Raw genomic sequence first — 21,427 nt, forward strand, 5'->3', positions numbered from 1 at the left:
AATTAGCGCCTGGTTAATTAGCGGCTCGCCACCCCGCGCACAGGGCTGAGGGGCTGCGGTGAGCAGCGTCTGCTGCGCGTGCACGGAGGGCGTGTACCGGCCGGCCCTGTGGGGAACGGGGTGTCGCGACAGGCGGGCCATGTCGCGACAGGGAGGGGGCGAGAGGGGGGACGGCAACCCTGGTGGGTGGCTCGGGACCCCCGAGGGCACAGGGCGAGGGTGGGGACGGTGGTGGTGAGGGTGGCGGTGATGAGGAAGATGATGGTGGTGAGGAAGGTGACGGTGATGAAGATGATGATGATGGTGAAGATGAAGAAGGTGGTGGTGGCGATGAGGATGATGGTGATGATGAGGATGATGATTGTGGTGAGGAAGATGATGAATACGATGACGATGATGGTGGTGATGATGAAGACGCTCCCCTGCCCTCACCCCGTGGCCCCCAGGCTGCAGCAGGAGCCCAGCAGCAGCCGGGTTGTCCCCAGCTGTCCCCCCCCCCACACCACCCACCCGCAGCTGGGGCAGGGCGCAGGAGCCCCCCTGTGGGGGCCATTTTTGAACCATTTCACCCACAGCCGTTTGTTTCAGCGCCGAGCGCCCGGAGGAACCCGGCTGGCTGTGCCGAACGGTCCTTGGCTTCCAGGTGGTAACCGAGCAGGGGGCGGCTCGCGACACGAGGCAGCACCGGGCAACCCAGGGCAGGAGCTGCCTGCGGCCTGGCCGTGTAAGATCCGTTCTCCCAACGCAGCCATGCGCTCCCTGCCGTTACCACCACCCCCAGGAAGGACAGCGCTGGGGCTATGCCGTGACAGAACGAAGCCACCGCTTCACACACACCTGCAGGCCCAGGTGGCACAAGCAGCAGCACATGCAACCCCTCAGCCAGCTTCCTCACACCTCGCTCCCCGCAGCCTGGCCACGCAGCGCTTTGCCTCTCAGCTCTTCCCGTGGCTGCGCCAGGCCTCTTCTTCACCTTCTGTCCAGACAGAAATGCTCCAGGTTCCCTTTTGCTTCATGCAGAGGTTGCTCACCACTCTTTTAAGGGGCAACAGGAAAAAGCCTCAGGGGGCCAGGTCAGCTTTCCATTCATTTTCGAGTGGAAGCTGCCTCTGGGTTTTCTTGCCAGAGAGATCTCAGTGGCTGAAGCAGCCGCTCTCACCCCCCTACAGCTCATGAGTGCAAGAAGAGGAAGGGCAATGGCTCCGGGCCTCACAGCCATCCTCATAGGGGAAGTGCCTAGTGCTAGGAAAAATAAACCTCTTCCTCTCGGCTATGTATCTCAGCTGCCACATCAGGGCAGCTACAAAATTTCCTTTCCTTGCAGATTACACCCACAGCACCAGAAGAGAAGGAGCAAGAATTAAGAGGTGACGGTGTACCAGGACAAGGGGGACATGTATTGCACAGCAAGGGGGAAGGCTGGGTTGCTACAAGCAGCACCAGGCAGCTGCTGCTCTCAGTCCACAGGCTGCTGCTTCAGGGGACAGAGCCCAAGCACAAAGGGCCTGAAGGCAGAGGCCCCCGGCCAAGCTCTTGCAGATCACAGCAGCACTTCCAGGCAGCTCCAGGGGAGTAGAGAGAACGGACCCTAATCTGACACCAGGTGCATTCTTTCTGCACTTGAATCAAGCACAAATTTGAGAAACCCCGTGCTGCTACAGCTGGCTGTTCCTTCACAGGAGCTCTCACAAGCAGCCTCCCCTTCTCCAACAAAGGGCATGATACCACAAATTCCAGGTTGGACACTTTTCTGCTTTTATTTAAAAAAATCCAGAACGGATCCAATAACAGTTTTATTTTCCAGGAAATTGTTTTGCCATAAGCAGAGAACAGACACAGGATGGAGCAGAAGGCTCAGACAAGTAAAGTATGCAGCTTCCGTGTAGCCTCTTTTGTAAGAAATGTTGCAGCTAAATTTGAAGAACCCACCTCCTGCAGAACAAGGGTACTAGCTGCAGATCTGCATGTTCTCTAGCAACGTAACCAGCCTTACCCTTGCTGTTCACAGGCCTCAGGACCTGTTCACAAGTGCACGAGGAGGATCCAGACAGGTGTTTCTCTCTGCCTGCTTCCACCAGAACCTCCATCTCCACCTTTGATTTACTAACATGGTTTCCAAACTCCGCTACCAGATTTAGTACACCATTGTGTCGAGTATCAGAAACAAATGATCAGCAAGTCCTCGGGTGCCTCAGTTGAATACCGCAGGGCCAAACACTTAGAACTTTGTCTTGCATGAATTAACTTTCATCATGTGACAATTTACCTAGCAGACACATCACTAAGTTTATACATTAAAGAATTTTATATATAGAATACTGCAAAAACACAGTAAGTCTGAATTCTGCCCACTTCTGCTCAGGAAGGTGCCTTCTCTCCCAAGCATCAAGAACATCCACCTCCTCTTTGTACGCTAGTCAAGGCGAGGCCGAGACTTCCTATTGCTTCTCTTCCTTCTGATCTCCTGGACTTCCAGAACCCTCTCGTTCCGAGGCCATCTGTGAAAGAGAGAGCTTCTTAGTGGCAGCAACAACAACGTGCTTCTCCCCAGACATGGTTTTTTCCCCTAACTAGCTGTTTAGGTTACTTCTAGACTGAAGAAACCCTTCTCCAGAGAAAAGGGTAATTGTCCACTGGAGAATGGAAGCAATCTCCATCTCCGCATGACTGCTAAGAGGAAGGAAATTATCTTCCCATTATTCACTCATTCCCAGTGGACATAACGAGCTTACATTGCAGCACTGAACGTTGTCAGTTTGACACCAGAAAGCAGCTTTCCACAAGAAGGGCGGCTTAGCACCACCAAGGTCACCTGGCCGGTGTGTGCCATCTCCATCCCAGCACACGTCCCCGGTCAGGGTCAGCACCCGTCTGCCCAAAGGGGCTCGGCCAGGCAGGCCTCTCACTGGGAAGACTGGGAGAAAAATCCCGCTGGTCTGACTAGTGTGGTTTTAGGCAGGCTCAACAGGAAGCCCGTTACAGGATCATCTTCAAGTTATTCCAGACATTACTTTAGATAACCTGCAGACATAGCGGAAAGCCCCAGCCAAAGGGAGCTGTGCTGAGACTCAGCACCACCTCCAGCACAGCTCGTGCCTAGGTGTTTGGTGGCCCAACTCCCCCCTCCCCATCTGAGCACTGTAACATCTAAGTGACCGCGAACCTACCTTCTTGTATGCCATTTCAAAGAGCTTCAGGGAAGCCTGCTGCAGGCTGGTTGCTGCCTGCCTGATGTTTTCTCCCGTTTCGGTGTCTTTACGAGCCAGAAGTTCCCTCATTTTAGCAATTTCTTCCTTCAATTTGTTGCACTGCAAAGAACACAAGACAAACATGATCCCGCTGCACCCGTTCACTGAAAAAAAATCTCAGTCCTGTCATTTCACCCACCTAGTGGCCACAGCAAAACTACAGTTTTTTGCCAGAAGCTGGGAAGGTAGAGTCTCAAATTGAGCCATATGGTCTGCAGGGACTGGGACCGCGCTCCGTCCCCAATGGGCATGTGTCCACCTCGCTAAACGCACCACAGTTGGCATTAAGCGGTCCCCTCGTTTGCAGTCTCAGCAGAGGCGCCAAGGACAGAAAGCACTGCAGAGACTGAACAGCCCGCCAAGGAGGAGAGCTGCTCTCCCTGGCACACCTCACCAGCCAGGCAGTCACCCCGGGAGCCAGGGTAAAGGGAAAAGAAAGCCGGTTTTCATCTATATTTAAGGCACTGTCAGGAAGCCAACGAGTAATGCTGCTCACAGCCCTGTTTAATCCCTTTGTTGCACGTGGGAGGAGCAGAGAGGCAAACAAAAGCAGTACGGTCTCATCCCAGCCCCTGTAGCCATCTGTCAAACCCTCCACACAGTCTGGCATTTCTCTGTCAGGCTGGCAGGCTGCTGGCGAGGCAGGCCTGGAGAAGGGAGGTTACTGGGGGACAGCTGTGCCGGCAGCGCTTGCTCAGCAGCATTCGCAGGGAAAACGTGGGCAGAATGCTCCTCATTTAGACCTGTGGGATGGGGAAGGCAATCAAGGCCTTCTGTGCCAGGCTCCCAGCTCCACCCAGACCTTCTTCCAAGCACTGCTACCCCTCTTTCTGTTGGTATTCCCCCCAAAAACATCACAGGAAACAGTCCTCGTGAAGAACAGAGATACAGGCTCTGCTCCTGCGAGAGAAAACTCCAGCAATCATAATCCCAGACACAGAGGACCTGAGCTGAAAAACAGAATTTTAAGTGATCAGAGGCTCCTTACCAACAAACCAACATCTTGTTCCCTCAAATGCCTCACAGAGCCCCTTTTATCCCATTCCCAAGAGTTGTTAAGTTGAAGATTGTGCAATCTGTTTTAAACTTGGCTTTTGAAATTCATAATGTTGAAATTAAACCGTCACTTAGGAAGGCACGAAAAGCACTCCTTTGACACTAACTATCCACTTCACTCCAAAGATAGAAGGAAAATTGGAGCTAAGTGGATACCATCATTTTCACTGCCTCCAAGCTCTCGGATGCTGCGTTCACACCACCGAGACTGCCAGGACTGCACAGCAGCTTTCCCCTGTCCCTCTGCGAACGCCGGGTAGGCGCTGCTTGGAATCTCTAGCTTTTGAGCAGAACTCCCCTCTCTTGCAGGACATAGTCCAGTTCTTATCAAATTGCTCCAAGGCCAGGCCAAGGACACGACTCATGCAGAAGCCTCTCATTAACAGCTTCCCAGGCTCTTAGACCTTCACTGACACCCAACTCACGCTCTGAAATAGGATATTTGCTTTTACTCAAACCACGCCCTCCTAAGTCTGCTCTTACACCTCCCCATACTCATCCCACCCAAGTGCAAAACCCGGACGAGCCGATGACCGCGCCACCCTTACACAGAACGGCAACACCGAGCTGGTTCCGCAGCCCAGGGCCAGCGAGGAGTTCAGGAGCTTGAGCAGAGATACAGCGAAGATCCTCACCTCTGTTACCCTACGGCATCGGGTGTCACCTACCTCATCTGCTGGCAGCTGATCCTTGAACTCCTCCATCTTAGACTCCGTGTCGTGGATGATGCCCTCGGCCATGTTGACAGCTTCCACGCGTTCCTGGGGAAGAGAGCTCATCAGGGCCTACTGCACACAGCGCTGGCGCTCCGAGCTGCGCTCCACGCGAGCTAGCGGCTAACATTTCTTTCCCCAAACTCCATTCTAGCTCCCAGCCAGGGTCCTTCTTAATGGCAAGGTGGAAAAAGGAAATGCAAGCCAACCACTTCTAGGGGTATTCTGGCACCGAATCCCAAGCAGGCAGCCTACATGAGACAGTCCTTCCTCTGACACCCACCAAAACAGAAGCAACCAACAAAGCACTACTGCTGGCACCTGGAAAAGTGAGCCAGTGCAGAGACTGCACAGCTCTGTGTTCTGCTCCTTGAGGAAGCCACGGAGCTTTCCAAGAATACTCTTGGGCTTCTTGAGCAACGTGGGCACTAGAGACAACTCAAATGTGGGGTTGTTGTACTGGTGTTTCCTTATTAGCAGTACATGCAACAACTCAGCGATGAAATAACCACTGTGCTAGGTAGGAAGGATTAATTCCTGATGTTAGTGCTGCGAGGACGACCAACAGGTGACTGAGGAGGCTCTGAGGACAGTAGTGAGCACGGTAGTTCTCAGACATAACTCAGCCCCAATGTCAGCATGAGCTATTTCAGCAGCAGCCTCTGGGACACCCAGCCCTCTCCAGCTCAAAGATGGGTCTACCTGAGCAAGGGTGTGATAACATGCTCAGGAGCCTCACGGAGGAAAGCAGGTGATAAATTATTTAGTTGCTGTGCTGTGCCTGTACTTTCTGTGGGATGTGAGAGTTGGCAGTAGGATGTTAAGTCCAGCGGAGTGCTATCTGTGTATGCACTGATTACTTCCATGGTGGTAAAACCACGATCAGCAAGGTGTACCAGGGGACCTTTGACAATCAAATTACGCAGGTCTTATAAAGAGACAGAAGTGCCCGTTAAGAAAGCAGCCTCCATGCGGTAGTTCACTGGGCAGAGATGAATCCCACTTTGTAACAGGGAAGAACTTCCTCCCTCCATGATTTAAGGTACAAAGTCAAAGAACGGCAACAGGAAATTTCAGCACAATCTCTTCAAGTGCTGTGCCACCACTTCGGCTCCCAGCAACGATGCAGTTATTTAACCAGTGGGGCTTCCAGACCAAAGTCTAAGTGCTCTGCACCTAACCTGCAGGTTAAGCCAATCTTTTGTGGATCTAGAGCTCTTACAGCACACGGAGGCTGCTTCATGTGAATTTATTCCATGCACTTTCTCCTTTGGTCCTCTTCTGATCCCTTCTCTACCATGAGTAGGGGCCGCACGAACGCCTGAGACAGGTTAATACAGACTAGGGGAACACAAAGCAGATAAATGCAGCGTGCGGCTTCAGCCATCACTGAACATAGGCTGGTGTCATATCCCTGAGCAGGCCTTCCTCGTGTCTGCTTTAAAAATCAATGCTCCGTATTTAGTAGTGTCATTCATTAGTTCTACCCTCATTAAACCAATTAGTTCCAACCATTAACCCTGCGAGTATCACAGGTTCAGTCGCTCAACCATGGCCAGCATCAGACGTTTCTGACAGAGTCAGCGAGGCTTTCAGACACCTCCTGACGGCTTCACCTGCGCTGAGGGCAAGCACTGCGCGTTCAAGGTGCTAGACAGGGAGATTTTAAAGACTAGAGAAAGCAACTTCCCACTTAGGGAGGAATAGGACGCGGTGGATGTGGTGCAGCTTTGCTTAGCAGGCTCTATAAATTCGGCTTTAAAATGAACTCGTAAGGAGACTGCATATCCCCTGTACTGCCTGCAATTAAATGCAACGCCCCCACTGTGAGAAGCTGGCTGCAGCAGGCTACCTTCAGATAAACAGCCAGGATAACGGGCAGCTGAACAGCACAGAGCACTGGTGACAGAAAGCATTAGCTACAGTTGCAAAGCTGTCAGTCACGAGTAGCAGGCAGGTGAGTTTGCTTACTGCTGCCTCCAAGCCCCAGTAACTCTTCAGGGAGGAATTAAGTTACTAATCGCACAGGGCCAGTTACCCAGCCCAGCCTGCCTTGCAACTGTGGAGTCTGAACTGGATACGGGGAAGCAAGCAGATATCCAGGTAACCGCACGGGCCCACGGCTCAGGACTGTGCAGATCAGAACCTCCAGCTCCTTCAAGGTCAGCACGGTTAATGGCACACGACGGCAGTAAGCAGCAGGCTCGCTGCAAGCTGTGAGGTGCCGCAGCAGCCTCGTTACCTTTCTCCGCCTGTCTTCCTCTGCGTATTTCTCTGCATTCTTCACCATGTTCTCAATTTCGTCTTTGCTAAGGCCACCAGAAGACTGGATAACAACTGCATTAGAGAATTAACATTAATAAAGAATGTGCCCTCCTCTTTGAGGAAAGGAGACTAATTTCCCAAACCCTCTCCACATCAGCAGCCTTGCTCAGGGACTCTGCACCTGTGCAGACCCCGTGGGCAGTACAAAGACTACCAGCCTTTGAAGGGGCATCGATGCAGTTGGCAAGATAAAAGCCTGACATCTTAAATTCCCTCCTTCCCTCCTCCCCAGCTCTGCCAGACACTTCCTGCCTATTTCTTTGTAATCACCTTGTTCTCCAGTTACTCCTTCTGGAAAGCAAACATGCACAAAAAGCCCCCAAACCAAAAGGGGGGAGATTAAAAAATGAAAACCCAGAAAAACACCACAAAAACCCCATCACCAAATTGCTTTTACCAGGACACAGATTCCTTTCACTACTGGACAGACGTTCAGGCTGGTAGCACAGTAACAGTATTCCCTACCCAGCTTATCATGCTGCCCTTGATAAGCAAGCCCAGCATGATTCCGTAGGTGGGCACCTAAAGGTCCCCTATTTTTCTCCATTTGTGTCTAAAAGCCAAAACATATAGCCTAGACGTAAACTGAGTTCTGTAGAAAAGCATAACTTGGTCGGGCGGACTGACATCCTGGATATTGCAGTCAAAAAAATGGTATGCCAGGCCCCAAAGTTTTGTATAGTTATTCGCCAGGGGTACAAAACCCTGAACAAAGGCACACACACACCCTTTGGACGCAGCTGTGGGTGAGGAGTTCAGCCTTCCAGTTAGGACCATATTTGCAGACAGAGAGGCAACTTAAATTCCAGTTGCCTATTATCAGGTTGCCTATTTATTTAGAGCTAGAAGGCTGCCGCAGATAGAAAAATCTACAAAGAAATCAAAGTAACATGCAGTGTGCTTTTGGAGTCAAGTTTATGCCAAAAGCCAAGCAGCATGATTAAGAACACCACATACTTTCAAGTTGCCAGCAGAGTTAACAGTATTCTCCTTAACTGGAGCATGCATCCGACTGCTCTAGTCACTCCCTCCAAGAGATGACTGAAGGGCAGTGTAGAGCCTGCCCAGTCACAGGCACAACAGCGATCTATTTGTACCAGGGGAATCTACAAATGCTTCAAATTAATTTTCTAAGCCCACAACAGGGCTTTATAAAGAGTCAACCACGCCGTTAATTACCCCAGAACGCTGGGCCTAACACTTCATTGCACACAGAGCACAACGTACTGGCAGCTTCAAGTCCCTGAGCCCCCTGCCATTTAGAGATGTTTGCAGCCTAAACAAAGGAAAGCGAATCAAGTGGTCTCTCAAAATACCTGCTGCTTCAGTATGCCTGAATTTCAAGATCTTTGCCAAAGATCAGAACCAAAAGAGGGTGGCAGCACAACGCTGGTGTACTCAGCCTCGGATTTTACAGGGGTCTCCCCAGTTTGATTTCTCCCTTAAAAGCTGGTACCTCCATGCAAGCAGCCTCGGCCACCTCTGTGTGGTGGCAGAGAGCACTCCGCGAGGAGCACTGTGCCCAGGAGCACAGCACAGGGACAAGGTGCAGGATTCCCAGTCCCTGATTTCTGTCCCTTCGGGGCACAGGACCCTGCTCCACACCTGCCCTTCCCACCCCTACGCAGCACCGTGGAGCACTTACTTTGCTGTTCACGCCCGGTGCCTTTGTCCTTGGCTGACACATGAACGATACCGTTGGCATCAATGTCAAAAGTGACCTCGATCTGGGGCACCCCACGTGGCGCCGGAGGAATCCCAACCTGAGAAGAAGAGCTCAGCCATTAGCTCAGGGTGCAAGGCTCCAATGCTGGGCACCTCACCTTGGTGATCTGCCAGTTAAATCGACTGGTAACTAAGCCTCAGGGCTGAGCCCTCAAAACGCCCATTGGCATCACGTGGAGAATTAACAGCATCTTAACAGATTTAACAGCATAGACTCCTACCTTAGGAACTACTTCTTAGCAACGACAGAATCCAATGGTTCTAACTGCCAAACTTCGCTGACACTGACTGATACCTGAACAAACCAATTCTGTGCATGGAGCCACAGTCAGCCACGTGCTGCACACACCAAGTGCCGAACTGTCCTCCCATAAGCGGGGCAGATGCACACGTGCTTGCAGAAAAGTGGTACCAGGCTGGAAAGTGACTGCTCTATAGGGACTGCACCGAGCCTGGAGTGAAAGGCCAACATTCAGGTTAGCTGCTGTGCACGTCTGGTAGTACAGAGCTCTTTCAGCTCTTTGTGCGCAGAACTGGAGAAGGCTTTGCTAGGTGACTGCGCCTAGCCCTAAAGCATCACCTAACACTGCTGGGAAACTTTGAGCTCAATCTTAAACACTGGCTGGTCCCCTGCCACTGAAAAGCTGTCCCAGCATCAGGCTTTAACTTTAGGGATTGCTTTTTTCTTTAAGTTACAAAGAGGGTGAAATATCTTCTGTAAGACAACTCACCCCTAACACTGCCTTCAGGGTTGGCCTGACATGGAGAAGGCTTTGAACTTCTCAAAGAAGGTCAAAATTAAGGTCAGGAATACCGAGTAGCCAACCTACCAGTGTGAACTGGCCAAGAAGTTTGTTGTCACTCGCCATCTCCCTCTCCCCCTGGCATACTTTAATCTCCACTTGAGTCTGCCCATCTGCAGCAGTAGAAAACACCTGTGGAAAACAAACACAGAGTTAGTGGATGGCTAGCAAACTGCACCACATGAACCGATTCCTGCTCATGTGTCCCTGCTCCTTTAAAAAGCTCTGACTAAACAACAAAGCACCAAGACTAGCCACAGCCAAGTTCACTGGCATCTCATCTTATATGCGTTGGAACACACAAAAACTGGCAAGGCCATGCCAGCAGCAGGCTCCAGTCGCTGGCAGGCAGCCACATTACCAGAACGCTTCCTCCTGAAGCAACAAGACTCCCGTCCCAGCCCCACACCAGAGAGAACCAGTGTTATCAGTAGGAGCACACACCAGGAGAGCCAGCCAAGGCAAAGTGACAGAAAGGATCACACCCAAGTATGCTGGTGGCCCACAGTACAAAAAAAAACATCTGAAAAAGAAAGGTTCCAAGGCACACAGATGAAGAAAGGAGGTCTCAGATGAGCGTGGTGCTCAGTTACAGGTCTCCACACGATCCTTCAGGATGATGTGTCAGTTACATCACGGCACACGCTGCAATCCTGAGCAGGCCACAGGCACCCTGGGATACTTGGCATGCAGGGACTCAGTTTTATTCTCCTCCTTTGGGCACACTAACAATTAACAGAGATACTCATTGGTGGACACTAAACCTTGACTTCTAAGCTGCTTCTTTTTGCCAGCTGAGGAGAGAAGACTATCTAGTGGGATGCTTTGGGCAGCCTTGCTTGGGTGCCGAGACCTCCACTGGACAGAGTCCATTCATACCTGGCTCTTCTTGGTTGGTATGGTGGTATTCCTGTTGATGAGCTTGGTGAAGACTCCTCCCAGGGTCTCGATGCCCAAGGAGAGGGGAGTCACATCCAGCAGCAGCACGTCGGTAACGTCACCAGCTAACACGCCGCCTTGAATAGCCGCGCCGATCGCCACGGCTTCATCGGGATTAACTGCTTTGCTCGGAGCGCGGCCAAACAATTCCTGCACAGTCTGCTGCACCTGAATGGGGAAAAAGCACAGCTCAGATGGGAGCGAGCCATCGCTGCACCATGCTGCAGCCACAGGAACGCTCCAACCCTGACCAAAGGTTTTGTCTTTATGGTCCTGCTGCTGTGTTACCTGGTGGCACGAGAGAAATGCTAGCTTGTGATTGCTCCCCTCATCTGCCATTCCATGTTCCCTGTGACATGCACTTGCTGCAGTCTAGGAAACCTTTTCTCCGGAGACTTTCTTGCAGTCAGGCTCTCCAGCTGCCCATCAACCTGCGCACCCCACCTATGTTGGTCCTTTCACATAGCCCGGCCTTATTCAGAAGGGATCACTCCATGTTTATCAAGCAGGAGCCGAGGACTGCTCCCCTGGAACTTGTACAAATCAGCACCGGGCAGAACACAGCTGCCAAGGACAGCACAACTCAGGATTTCTGACCTTCCCTGTGCTCTGTCTCCAGAGAAGGACAGTTCATCTTGTTTGCATGTCATAAAGAAAAAAATTAAAGTGTATGAAGGGCAGCGTTTTCAAACTCTTTATTTAATGGGCTGTTTCACCAGAGAGGTAGATAGCTATGTCAGCAGACGGTTTGAGCTGTGTTATTAGCTTTTCACTGCTCTGCCCCTGTGGAATGATGTGCTCATGATTGCAACAGATTTACTGCTGAAGTACCCAGAAGGGAATGCAATGAGAGCCGCAGCTCAGTAGCCCGTTTCTCTCCCCTGCTGAGAAGGGTGTGATGCCTGGTTCCTGTTCACAGCATCCTGCCTGTCTGAGCGGGCTCAGCAGGCAAACATCTGCACAGGTGAGCATCGCGTGCCTGGCAAACTGCACTGTAAGCAAGTGTCCAGCTCTGCGTGTAAGCCAAGAGAAGTTTGCAGGCAGTGGTCCCTGCAGAGGAAGACACTATGCATGAACATATAATTAAGTGCAAGTCTCTCCCTCCGGAGGCATATTTTACAGCACAAAAGAACCATTACTTCTAACCACCCACTTTATGTTTCCTGGAGCACTGGCCACGTGAGTACTCCAGAGAAGGCAAGCTCCCTCCTAGCAGGGGCAAAGCAAACAACAACACACAAGAGAACACTGTGCTATGCACAACATATGGGCACTGATCTTGGAGCCAGAGCTCTAACTCTGGCTACAGGCACGCAGGAAAGCATTATATAACCTCAGAGCCATGAGCACGGGACATAAACAAGGTGAAGGGAGTATTTATGTACTGTCTCCCACCCTTAAAGGATACTTCATGTTTCAGGAAGGGCTTCCCCACTTCCAGAAGTATTTTCCTCACTTATTCCTCACTTCATAGACAGTTCAGCATTTTTCTTGTATCCAACCAGACTGGCAGGGGCTTTGGGAAGGTTTATCAGTTATTCCACTTGAGCTTTGGCCAGAGCAGCACCTTTTCCTTATCTTCTCCCTTTGGTTCCGCTACCTGGGTGACCTTTTGCACACACTAACATCACCTGCAGCCCCCAGGCTCACATAACACATCAGAAAGGGGAGAGAGAGAGAGAAAAAAAAAAAGGAACTGAGAACCCCAAGCAGGACCATGCACAATGTCTTATCCTAGCAAGGACCTGTCAATTACAAGCAAAAACAAGCTGCCCACGCCTGACAGATCCTGTGGAATGAAATTTTGCTGATCTCTGCAGAAAAGGATAAGCTGTACCCTTGAAGACAGCAGCGCACATACCTGTTCAGCACTGACTTCAGGGGAGCTAACAGTCTGCGTTGCTATGAATAAAAGCAGTAAATTACCAGAACAGAGCACCTTATCTGCAAGACTGTACACGTCAGCAGAGCAAGCTTTTAAGTTCCTTGGTGCTTATCACCAGAACACCAGGACCAGGTGTTAGGTAATGAGCATTGAGAAGAGCCGATTAAGCATGCCTGACAACAGCCAGCACCGCCTCGAGTAAGCAAACACACACACAAGCAGCAGGTAACTGAACAGTTGTGCTGCTGAGCTTTCTTCACAGCTAGCTGCAAGTGCCCTGCGCAGGTGAGGAAAGCTCATGGGTGCCAGAGATTACTGAGAAGTTACTGTTGTTGAAGTGGACCTTTATCACATGCTGAATTCCACAAGAAAAAAGCACACTGCACATCTCAACAACACTGCTTGTGTTCGGTCTGCATCAGAAAATCAGGTTGAGTTTTCAAGTCTTGATACCTCTCTTGTCTTTTTAAACTGCGACTCAGCTACGACCCCCAGCTGAGCTGCAGGAAGAGGACTGTCCCTTGCCACTGCTTTCATAGGACTACCTAGCACTTCTGCTCTGCTCTGGGGGGCCTTCAATGGCTGGAGCCATGAAGTGACCAGACCCTGATCTTTCTGTAATAGATCACCCTCAGCAGCAAGCACTGGTAGCTGTGCCAGCTGGGTCCCTAACAGGGACATAGCTCATACCTTCGGCATTCTGGTCATGCCACCGACGAGGATGACTTCACCAATGTCACTCTTGCTGACTTCGGCATCCTGCATGGCTTTCTGGCACGGCGCTACCGTCCTTCTGATCAGATCAGCCACAATGCCCTCAAACTGCGAGCGGCTCAGCTTCATGTTCAGGTGCTTTGGTCCAGAGGCATCCATAGTAAGGTATGGCAAGTTAATATCAGTCTGCAGCACACAAACAGACAGTGTGAAAAACACGAACAGAAAGCAAGGCAGCCCCACACAGGTTGCAGACCAAGCTACAGGTTCTGTTCTGCCTGTTGTAGAACATGGACGTGCCTGTGCGCTCAGAGCCCAGTCCCCACCTGGCAGCAGCTACGTTTGTATTTTACATTTCAGACAATAGATAAGATTTTGTTACACATCTCACAATTACAACCGTTAAGTACCAATTTTAATACTCCGTGTTACTCTGAGGTCTTTCACAGTCACAGAAAATGTGTTCTCTTGCTCTTCACAGCTCGTGTGATCGTGGCTTATGCACACGGTTTGTCAGTGTTACAGAGGAAGTAACAACAACGAAACCATCTTTTCACTAGTGGTTGTGAGCAGCAGTATTTAATTTCTATCACAGGTAGGAAGTAAGAGCTGAAGCCTGTGAAGTTACAACCTTATTTCCCTCCCTCCAGCACAACACAAGCCCATCTTCAGACAGACTTTGCTATCAACTACCTAACACTTCACACAAGGTAAGCTACCCAAAGGAACTAACTCATGACTGCTGGTCAAAGGCAAGCAGCTTGTCTGACTAGTCTGCTGCTTTAACCCAAACGTTCACCAGTGCCCTGGGCCACAGTCCCTGTTTCTCAGGGCTATTTGTGCACAATCTTACAAATCCCCACCCTGGATTTTAAAATCAAGTCTTACACTGAAATCACCTTCAAGTGCTGAATCATGATGACATCATCAGGACTACAAAACCATGACTGCTTTAAGCTCTAGAGATTTAACTTCGCAGAACAAGAACTGCACTCGTGTTACAGGCTAGAGGTGCGCATTCACTTCGCAAATGGCATGCTCAAAAATACCAGGGAGGACAGGGCCAGCAGTGAGTTGTTTTCCCTTCTCCACCAAGGAGTTTGGGAATTCAGTTTTTCCCGGCATGAACAGACTGCATTTACCAGCTCTTGAGCCAGTTAAAACAGAGCCTGCTATGTCCCTGGCAGAACTATGCGCCCATTGTGACTGGCCTAAACTCCTTGCTATGAGCTCCCCACTGGCCAACAAAAAAAAATGTTTATTCAGAACCCAGAAATTGGCAGAGCCCCCATTTCAATTACTATATAATTGACCTTAATTTCACTTCGGGAAGACTATTACACCCCCAGCTTGCTGCTTCTCCAGCTCCTTATTCAGTACTGAATAGAGGACAAACCTGAATACACTAAGATACAAAAGGGGTGAAAAGGAAAGGGTGTGTGTGCTGCTCATTGGTTAAGCAACCCTTCTGCTGGAAAATAAGATTCTTTATAGAAATTATTCCTTGCTATTAGACAAATGAGCTGTTTCAGTGGTGCGAGCAGCACCACAAGGTTTTGGACCTGCTTGCACAAAGCCTTAAGTCCTTCCTGTAACACAGAAGCACTAGCTGCAGCTCAGTTCCCTATTGCCCATCATACTTCTGTAATATGTAAGTTGGGAACAAGGTCCCATTCTCTGCACAACGAGCAAACATGGTGTCAGGCAGCAAAAGGCAGCATCTGTTATCATTCTTCACTTCTGACAACTGATTTTGCTCCTAAACACACACTGAGAGATTGTCCTGAGAAAGAGAGCTTGCAGTTAAACCAATGCTGTTTCATTAAACAGAACCCTGAGCTGCCAGCACAGGAGAAAAGCAACTTCAGAGTTTTAGAAACAAAAATAATCAAAACAGCTCAGTAAAACATTTTGATACTCTCCTTTGAGCCCAGCCACCTACCTGCACAGATGAAGAAAGCTCACACTTCGCTTTCTCTGATGCTTCTCTCACCCTTTGAAGGGCCATGTTGTCTTTAGTCAGGTCAACACCCGTCTAAGCAACAAAAAACATGTTAGCAGACTGTTAGCTAGCCATGGAGAGCTTTTCATCACTGCAGTTCACCTTTTTAATCACTCTTGACTGCAAAGATGTTTGTTGGAATAGAGCCTGTTAAACTTCTCTCTAACTCTTGATCTCTCAAAAAGATTCAAAAGCCATTTCAAAACCGTCTGTTAGCCCTCTCTGCTCTAGAAGTGATTATTCAGTTAGTTACAGATAAAAGCTGGGAAAAGCTGCTGCATCACAGAAGAGCAGAGTTGGAATTCCATCACAGTTTCCCACGGCCAACACTGCACCACGTACATCTGTGCTGACACATTCAATCGGCCCACAGATTCTTGTTAGTAAAAGTAAGCAGACTACATATAGGGAGTCCTGCTACGCTGGAAGAAAAAAAAAAGCAGAAACCCTGCTATTTATTCTGCCTTCCAGGAGAGGACCAATCTAAGATCTGGAAGTCAGGCTAACAGGTATCCTCAGTACTTTTAAGTCTCAATTGTGCCAGAGATCCCAAAAGAAGTCCTAATAATTTAAGGAAATTCTTATCCTTCCACAGAAGTTAAGCAGGGTTAGAAGACAACGTAACATGAGGTTGAGTTCTGATGAGGTACCTTACCTCTCTCTTGAACTCTTTAACAATATACTGCAGCAAAGCCTGGTCAAAATCTTCTCCACCCAAGAACGTGTCGCCATTGGTTGACTTCACCTCAAAGACTCCCTTCTGGATTTCCAAAATGGAGATATCGAAAGTGCCTCCACCCAAGTCATAAACTGCAATGCTACATGGACAGAGACAGAAAAACATTACTTTCTAGACAAAGCTCTGTGGCTCAAAGTCATTCTTCCCAAGAGCTAAGTGTGCAGAACTCATGCTGTCATCCACAACAGTTCTTTAAAAACAACAATGAACAGATTAGTGTGCACATTCCTTGAGCGCCCTGAGTCCAGTTCTTTCCTCTTCTTTGAGCAGAGACATCTAACGACAAAGGCAAGGACACCAGAACCATCATGAAACATGTCCTACAAGACGGAAGGCTTCCACAGCACTATAATCCCCGTCACAAACACGAGACCAGTAACAACCCCCACCCCCCACATTTTTATGACCACCCTTGACAGCGGCAGAAGGTTGAACGCAGCCAGGAAGAGAAACTGTGGATTACCAGGCACCAAACCTCAGCCTCCCTCTTACAGCAGCCTTTAAGCACCGCTGGTGACCACCTCCCACCCAGCTGGCCGGAGCCACAGCTATCACTGCTACCAGCAGGCAATACCACTATCAACACTCAGCACCAATTTCAGCTGTAGCTGCAAGTTACGAACTTTCTTTAACAAGTATAGTTGACACGGAGGACAGGTGACATGACACAGCGTTGATTCACTCCTGAGAGGTTGCTTTGGCGGAATTCCAACCAGTGATTCAGGAAAAAAACAGCCCAGAAGGTGCATTTAGAGAGCAAATTACAGCACGCTTAGTTAAGGGGGGAGATGCTATGAACATGAGCTTACATTTTGTCTTCAGACTTGTCCAGACCATACGCAAGTGCAGCTGCTGTTGGTTCATTAATCACCCTCAAAACATTTAAGCCAGAGATCTGCCCAGCATCTTTTGTAGCCTAATTGGGGGGGAAAAAAATGAGCGCTGATAAGTGAGAGAAACTAAATGCAGCCTAAAAGCCTGAAAACCTTAGAGCTTGGTGAATACCTGTCTCTGAGAATCATTGAAATAAGCAGGAACTGTGATCACAGCATTCTTTGCTGAATGTCCCAGGTAATTTTCTGGAGGGAAAAAAAGAGACAAAAAGTTATTTTTACATTAGAAAGAATCCCACAATCTTCATTACCACTTGATTTGAAATAATTTCCCTGAACTAACAAGAGAATGGCTTCCTGCTCAAGAACTTGCTGCTTTCTGGGAAGGTGCAAAGGGAGCTGTGCAGAAACCAAGTCCTTCCATGGAACACTTTGTGGATTTCTGACAGAACAGCTCTGCTCTTCAATCGGTAACTGGATGCCATTAGTGAGAGAGATTTCCTGAGCTTAATTAGCCTTCTCAGTGTGCAAGACTGAGGTTGTTTTCTGTTTCTTTGGAGTGTTCAGCATGCGAGGTACTGATCACTTCATCATTTTTGTCCTTACCATACAACCTGTTGTAGGTAACATTTATAGCTAAGGTATATAACATATACACACTACTTGTTTACGAGCCTTTGAAACAGTATTCCTATTTTATTCTTGGCAACTTTAGCCAAGTGTCCAGGAACTAACTGAAAAAAAAAACAAACCTTCACATGAAGCTTCAGTCACAAGCTTCAGTCTTGCCCTTGAAACACTTCACAGTGATTGCATAATACTTTCCTAACCAGGCTGCAAAAGACAGCTATTTGATTTACTATTACACTGATTTGTTATAAATTATTCCAGAAACTATATTAGGAATTGAGAAGGAAAAAAAATCTCCAGGACAATGGATATTTCTTCCTAGTAAAGATTCAAAGTCACCACAGGCTATGCAGCTTTCCCCTGCAGCTGACAGATCAGGTCCCTTGAGAATTCCCTGACTACACTTCTGGTCACTGGGTAAGAACCTCAAAACCCTGCTGCCAAAGCCTGTGCTCAGCTGCAGCCTAGGAGGCACGAGGACTGCAGTTTTCAAGGAAAAGGAGCTCCCCCTTCTGAAATAAGGGGGCACTCAAGTCAGTTGAAAATCAGCTCACTTGGCACTTGAGTGCGTTTTAAGTGAAGCACTAGTATTTTGCCAGAGATCCCATGTTAAGACAGGCCCTCATCCTCCCTGAGGTTTCCTAGCAGCCCACCATCACCCCCTTCCACAGCGTGCCCCACAGCACAGCCTGCTAGGCAAGAATTCCCACAGCACAAGTCTCTGCACTGCTGCAGCACAGCCAGTTACTGCTGCCCAGTACTCGTCATGCTCATATCTGTGCATGGCAACGACCAAATCCACCAACCTGCAGTTTCCTTCATCTTCATTAGCACAAAGGCACCAATCTGGCTGGGAGAATACAGTTTCCCGTGGGCCTCCACCCAGGCGTCACCATTGGAGGCACGGACAATTTTAAATGGGACGTTCTTACTGGAAGAAAGAGACAAAAAACCCTAGAGCAACTCCATTTGCAATTTCTGTATCAACATACACATGGATCCCCTACAAGTAGCATCATCAGAACAACATGCAGGCTTTAGACAGAGAATACTGAAGTTTCCAACGGCCTCAGGTCCAGGGAGTCCCAGAAGTACCAACACACTTCTGTTCTTATTCAGTTACAGCTCTCAAGAATAAGACACAACTTGCTTGGAAGATGCTGAGTGTTCTGCACAGTATTAGCAAGGCTCTCAAGGAGAAATACTAATGGGTGCACTGTTTGATGACTTCTCTGAAAACCGTAAAATAAAAATAGTGTGTGGTCCTCAGAGTATAAGCAGAAAAACTTGGAAACACGAGGGTGTAACTGCTTGAGCCCTCATTACCCACACAAGGGCTGCATTTTAAATCACAACCGGTCACGTTACGCAGCACTGGGTTTTGGGCTCTTCCTGCTGCAGGTGGAGTCGCCCTCCCCACCCCACTCACATGTCCTTCTTCACTTCAGAGTCGTCGAAGCGCCGCCCGATGAGACGCTTGGTAGCGTAGAAGGTGTTGTGCGGATTAGTTACCGCCTGCCGCTTCGCTGGCATTCCCACCAAGCGCTCACCATCTGCTGTAAAGGCAACGACCGACGGCGTCGTCCTGGCACCTTCCGAGTTCTCCAGCACCTACGTGAAAGCCATCACACGACACCGTCAGAAATCACCGCCTCTGAAAACACCGACTGGGACCACAGGCTGACGTTTATTTTTGACTTACTTTGGCTTGTTTTCCTTCCATAACTGCCACGCAGGAATTTGTTGTGCCCAGATCGATTCCAATAACGGCACCCTTAATTGCTTCGGAGCTGTAAGGAGCATTACAGGAAAAATCAGAGTACTGCTAAAGGCAGATCCTACCTCGATACAACAACCTTTTGGTCTGAATGCAGGACAAAGACATTTTTCACTAGACACCGAAGCAAACCCACATGCTGTTCTGGGCCCAAAGGTGCTCCCTGACTCTTGCATTGGAATTAAACCTCCTGGATCTCGACTCGATCAGATCGCCTACAGCTCAATCCCCATGTATTTGTTTAAACCCATAACACTGTTCTTCACCAGAAATATCTCGACTACATCTCCTCAACATCCAGTAAGATTTAGATACACGGTGAGCTGCAAGCAAGCCCAGCCCTCCTCACATGAGGTTTCCTGGACCTGTTTTGGGTTACTTTTGATTTTTGCACTCCAACCTGCCTGATGACATCCTCCTGGGGTCAAGATGCTAGTGATAAACTGGATCCGTTCATTTACTGCTGCTTGGCATGAAGTGAAGAATGCACAAAGACAACAAAATCAGCTAAGCCCACGCAGGGCCCTCTGAGGCGCAGTGAAAGAACCATCTGTTTGCTCCTGAAGAGCACTAAGCTAATTCTGAAAAACAGGAGCGGTTCTCACACGAGGGAAACTTAAACCTCTTCCTTCTTTCTAGGAAGCGCGTTACCTCTTCCAAGGCTAGCAAGAACTCCCAAACCATAGTTCTGCTTTACAAAGTCATGTTCTGGAATCGAGGAGCACCCTGAAGCCAGGCCAGGGCCCTGTTTATGACCAGAATATCACCACCTCACTCCCCGGGGTGCTCGGCCGCTCTAACTCCGGTTCACACAGCATCAGGCAGCGATCTCGAAAATGAGCAACCGCCCCGTGCCTTTGTACTGACCGGAGCTGGGCCGTTTCCCTAACACAAGCAGATTTCCTGCCCCGTGTCCCCAGTCACCGCTGCCCACAGACCATCTGACTAAGTTATACAGCTGCTGCCCTTTTCTCATCACCCTGTAACATCAAAAACAAGTGACCGAAATGCAGAAGCTCTTGGGAATAAGCTTTATCTGCACTGAAACAGAGCCACTTGTCACCCCGGTTTCACACCAGTGTGAATCAAGTTCTCCATCCTTTCTCCCTCCCCAGTCAAACAAATCTCAAGAATTTTGTGGATGCTGCTGATGGTGGGGGGCAGAACAATCCTAAAAGTTCCCCTGAAAAACAAACAGCACAGGGATAAAGACACAGCCTGAGGAAAATGACAGGCATAGCTTCTAGTTCTGCTCTTTTTCACCATCTCCCACTCCCATCATCGGTTCTGGAGTCACAGGGGTCAAAATAAAGATCAAACATCCAGACCTGAAAAAGCAAGGCAATACTCACGCATATTTTCTGCTGGATGCCGCTCTGAGAACGTTCTGACTGAGGCCATTCCAGAATGTCTACAAAATAAAGAGGTTCTCGTGAAGGTTCAGCTGGAACGGGAAGCGATCTTCAGCCCAAGACTTTCAGAGGAAGACAAGTTCTGAAGTATCACAGCCCGACTACAACACTATTTTTTTAAAAAATCTTAAGGGCAAACTAAGCAAGAATTTAAGAAAGTTTCTGTTTGCCTTAAAAAAAAACACACAACAGTTACTATCCCTATGATACCAATATTTATTACTGGAACTGAGCAATTCCACTCGAAGCAGTCTATGCACACGCTACCAGTTAAGCGGACAAAAATTCGTTCACTAATTTAACTCTGAACCTTTGGGCCACGATGAGGAGCAGCAAATAAACATTAACCCAGTTCCTGAGGCCTCGCGTGCGGTCAGCTACAGATGTTCTACTTGAAGAATCTGCGCTCAAGGTTTTGTGACAGTTTTTACGTGTTTTTTGCACCAGCTGCGTCTCCGCACGCACACGTCAGTATCCCAGAGCTCTGACAGTGCCGTGCTTTCCTCTGGCTGCTGTTTCTAGCAGAGCATCTCATTGCAAACAAGTGCACCCCAACACATGAGTGTTTTGGGGATCCCTCGGGACTCGTGGCCTTGCCCCATGCCAGAAGCAGAACAGGGTGTCAC

The 21,427-nt window shown here is 49.2% G+C and overlaps 1 protein-coding gene across 2 annotated transcripts; it reads right to left on the minus strand.

The window, feature by feature from the left end:
* Positions 1–1,731: 1,731 nt before the first annotated feature.
* On the minus strand, positions 1,732–20,893 carry HSPA9 (heat shock protein family A (Hsp70) member 9). 2 transcript variants are annotated; one of them, XM_035338334.1, is made up of 16 exons: positions 20,742–20,893; positions 19,315–19,402; positions 19,042–19,223; positions 18,419–18,543; positions 17,155–17,228; positions 16,959–17,065; positions 16,066–16,228; positions 15,356–15,443; positions 13,385–13,599; positions 10,750–10,977; positions 9,898–10,002; positions 8,988–9,105; positions 7,260–7,354; positions 4,973–5,065; positions 3,168–3,308; positions 1,732–2,498 (listed from the first exon to the last, which is right to left on the minus strand). In XM_035338334.1, exons 2-16 carry the CDS (start codon positions 19,333–19,335, stop codon positions 2,439–2,441), a joined length of 1,815 nt encoding a protein of 604 aa, XP_035194225.1. In that variant the 5' UTR covers positions 19,336–19,402; positions 20,742–20,893; the 3' UTR covers positions 1,732–2,438. The 2 variants fall into 2 exon arrangements, with proteins under 2 accessions (XP_035194225.1, XP_035194224.1); XM_035338333.1 differs by having other exon boundaries at positions 13,385–13,594; positions 15,351–15,443; positions 20,742–20,892.
* Positions 20,894–21,427: the final 534 nt, after the last annotated feature.

Source organism: Oxyura jamaicensis, chromosome 13, assembly GCF_011077185.1.
Source record: "Oxyura jamaicensis isolate SHBP4307 breed ruddy duck chromosome 13, BPBGC_Ojam_1.0, whole genome shotgun sequence".
NCBI classification, from domain to species: Eukaryota; Metazoa; Chordata; class Aves; order Anseriformes; family Anatidae; genus Oxyura; species Oxyura jamaicensis.

Coding starts and splice junctions, on each gene's coding strand:
- HSPA9 (XM_035338334.1), bottom strand. CDS start 19,335: ATGGAAGGAAAACAAGCCAAA. Junction 18,544..19,041: donor TCTGAAGTGAAGAAGGACAT/GTGAGTGGGGTG, acceptor TCTTTCTTCCAG/TAAGAACGTCCCATTTAAAA. Junction 7,355..8,987: donor CACCGGGCGTGAACAGCAAA/GTAAGTGCTCCA, acceptor TCTCTAATGCAG/TTGTTATCCAGTCTTCTGGT.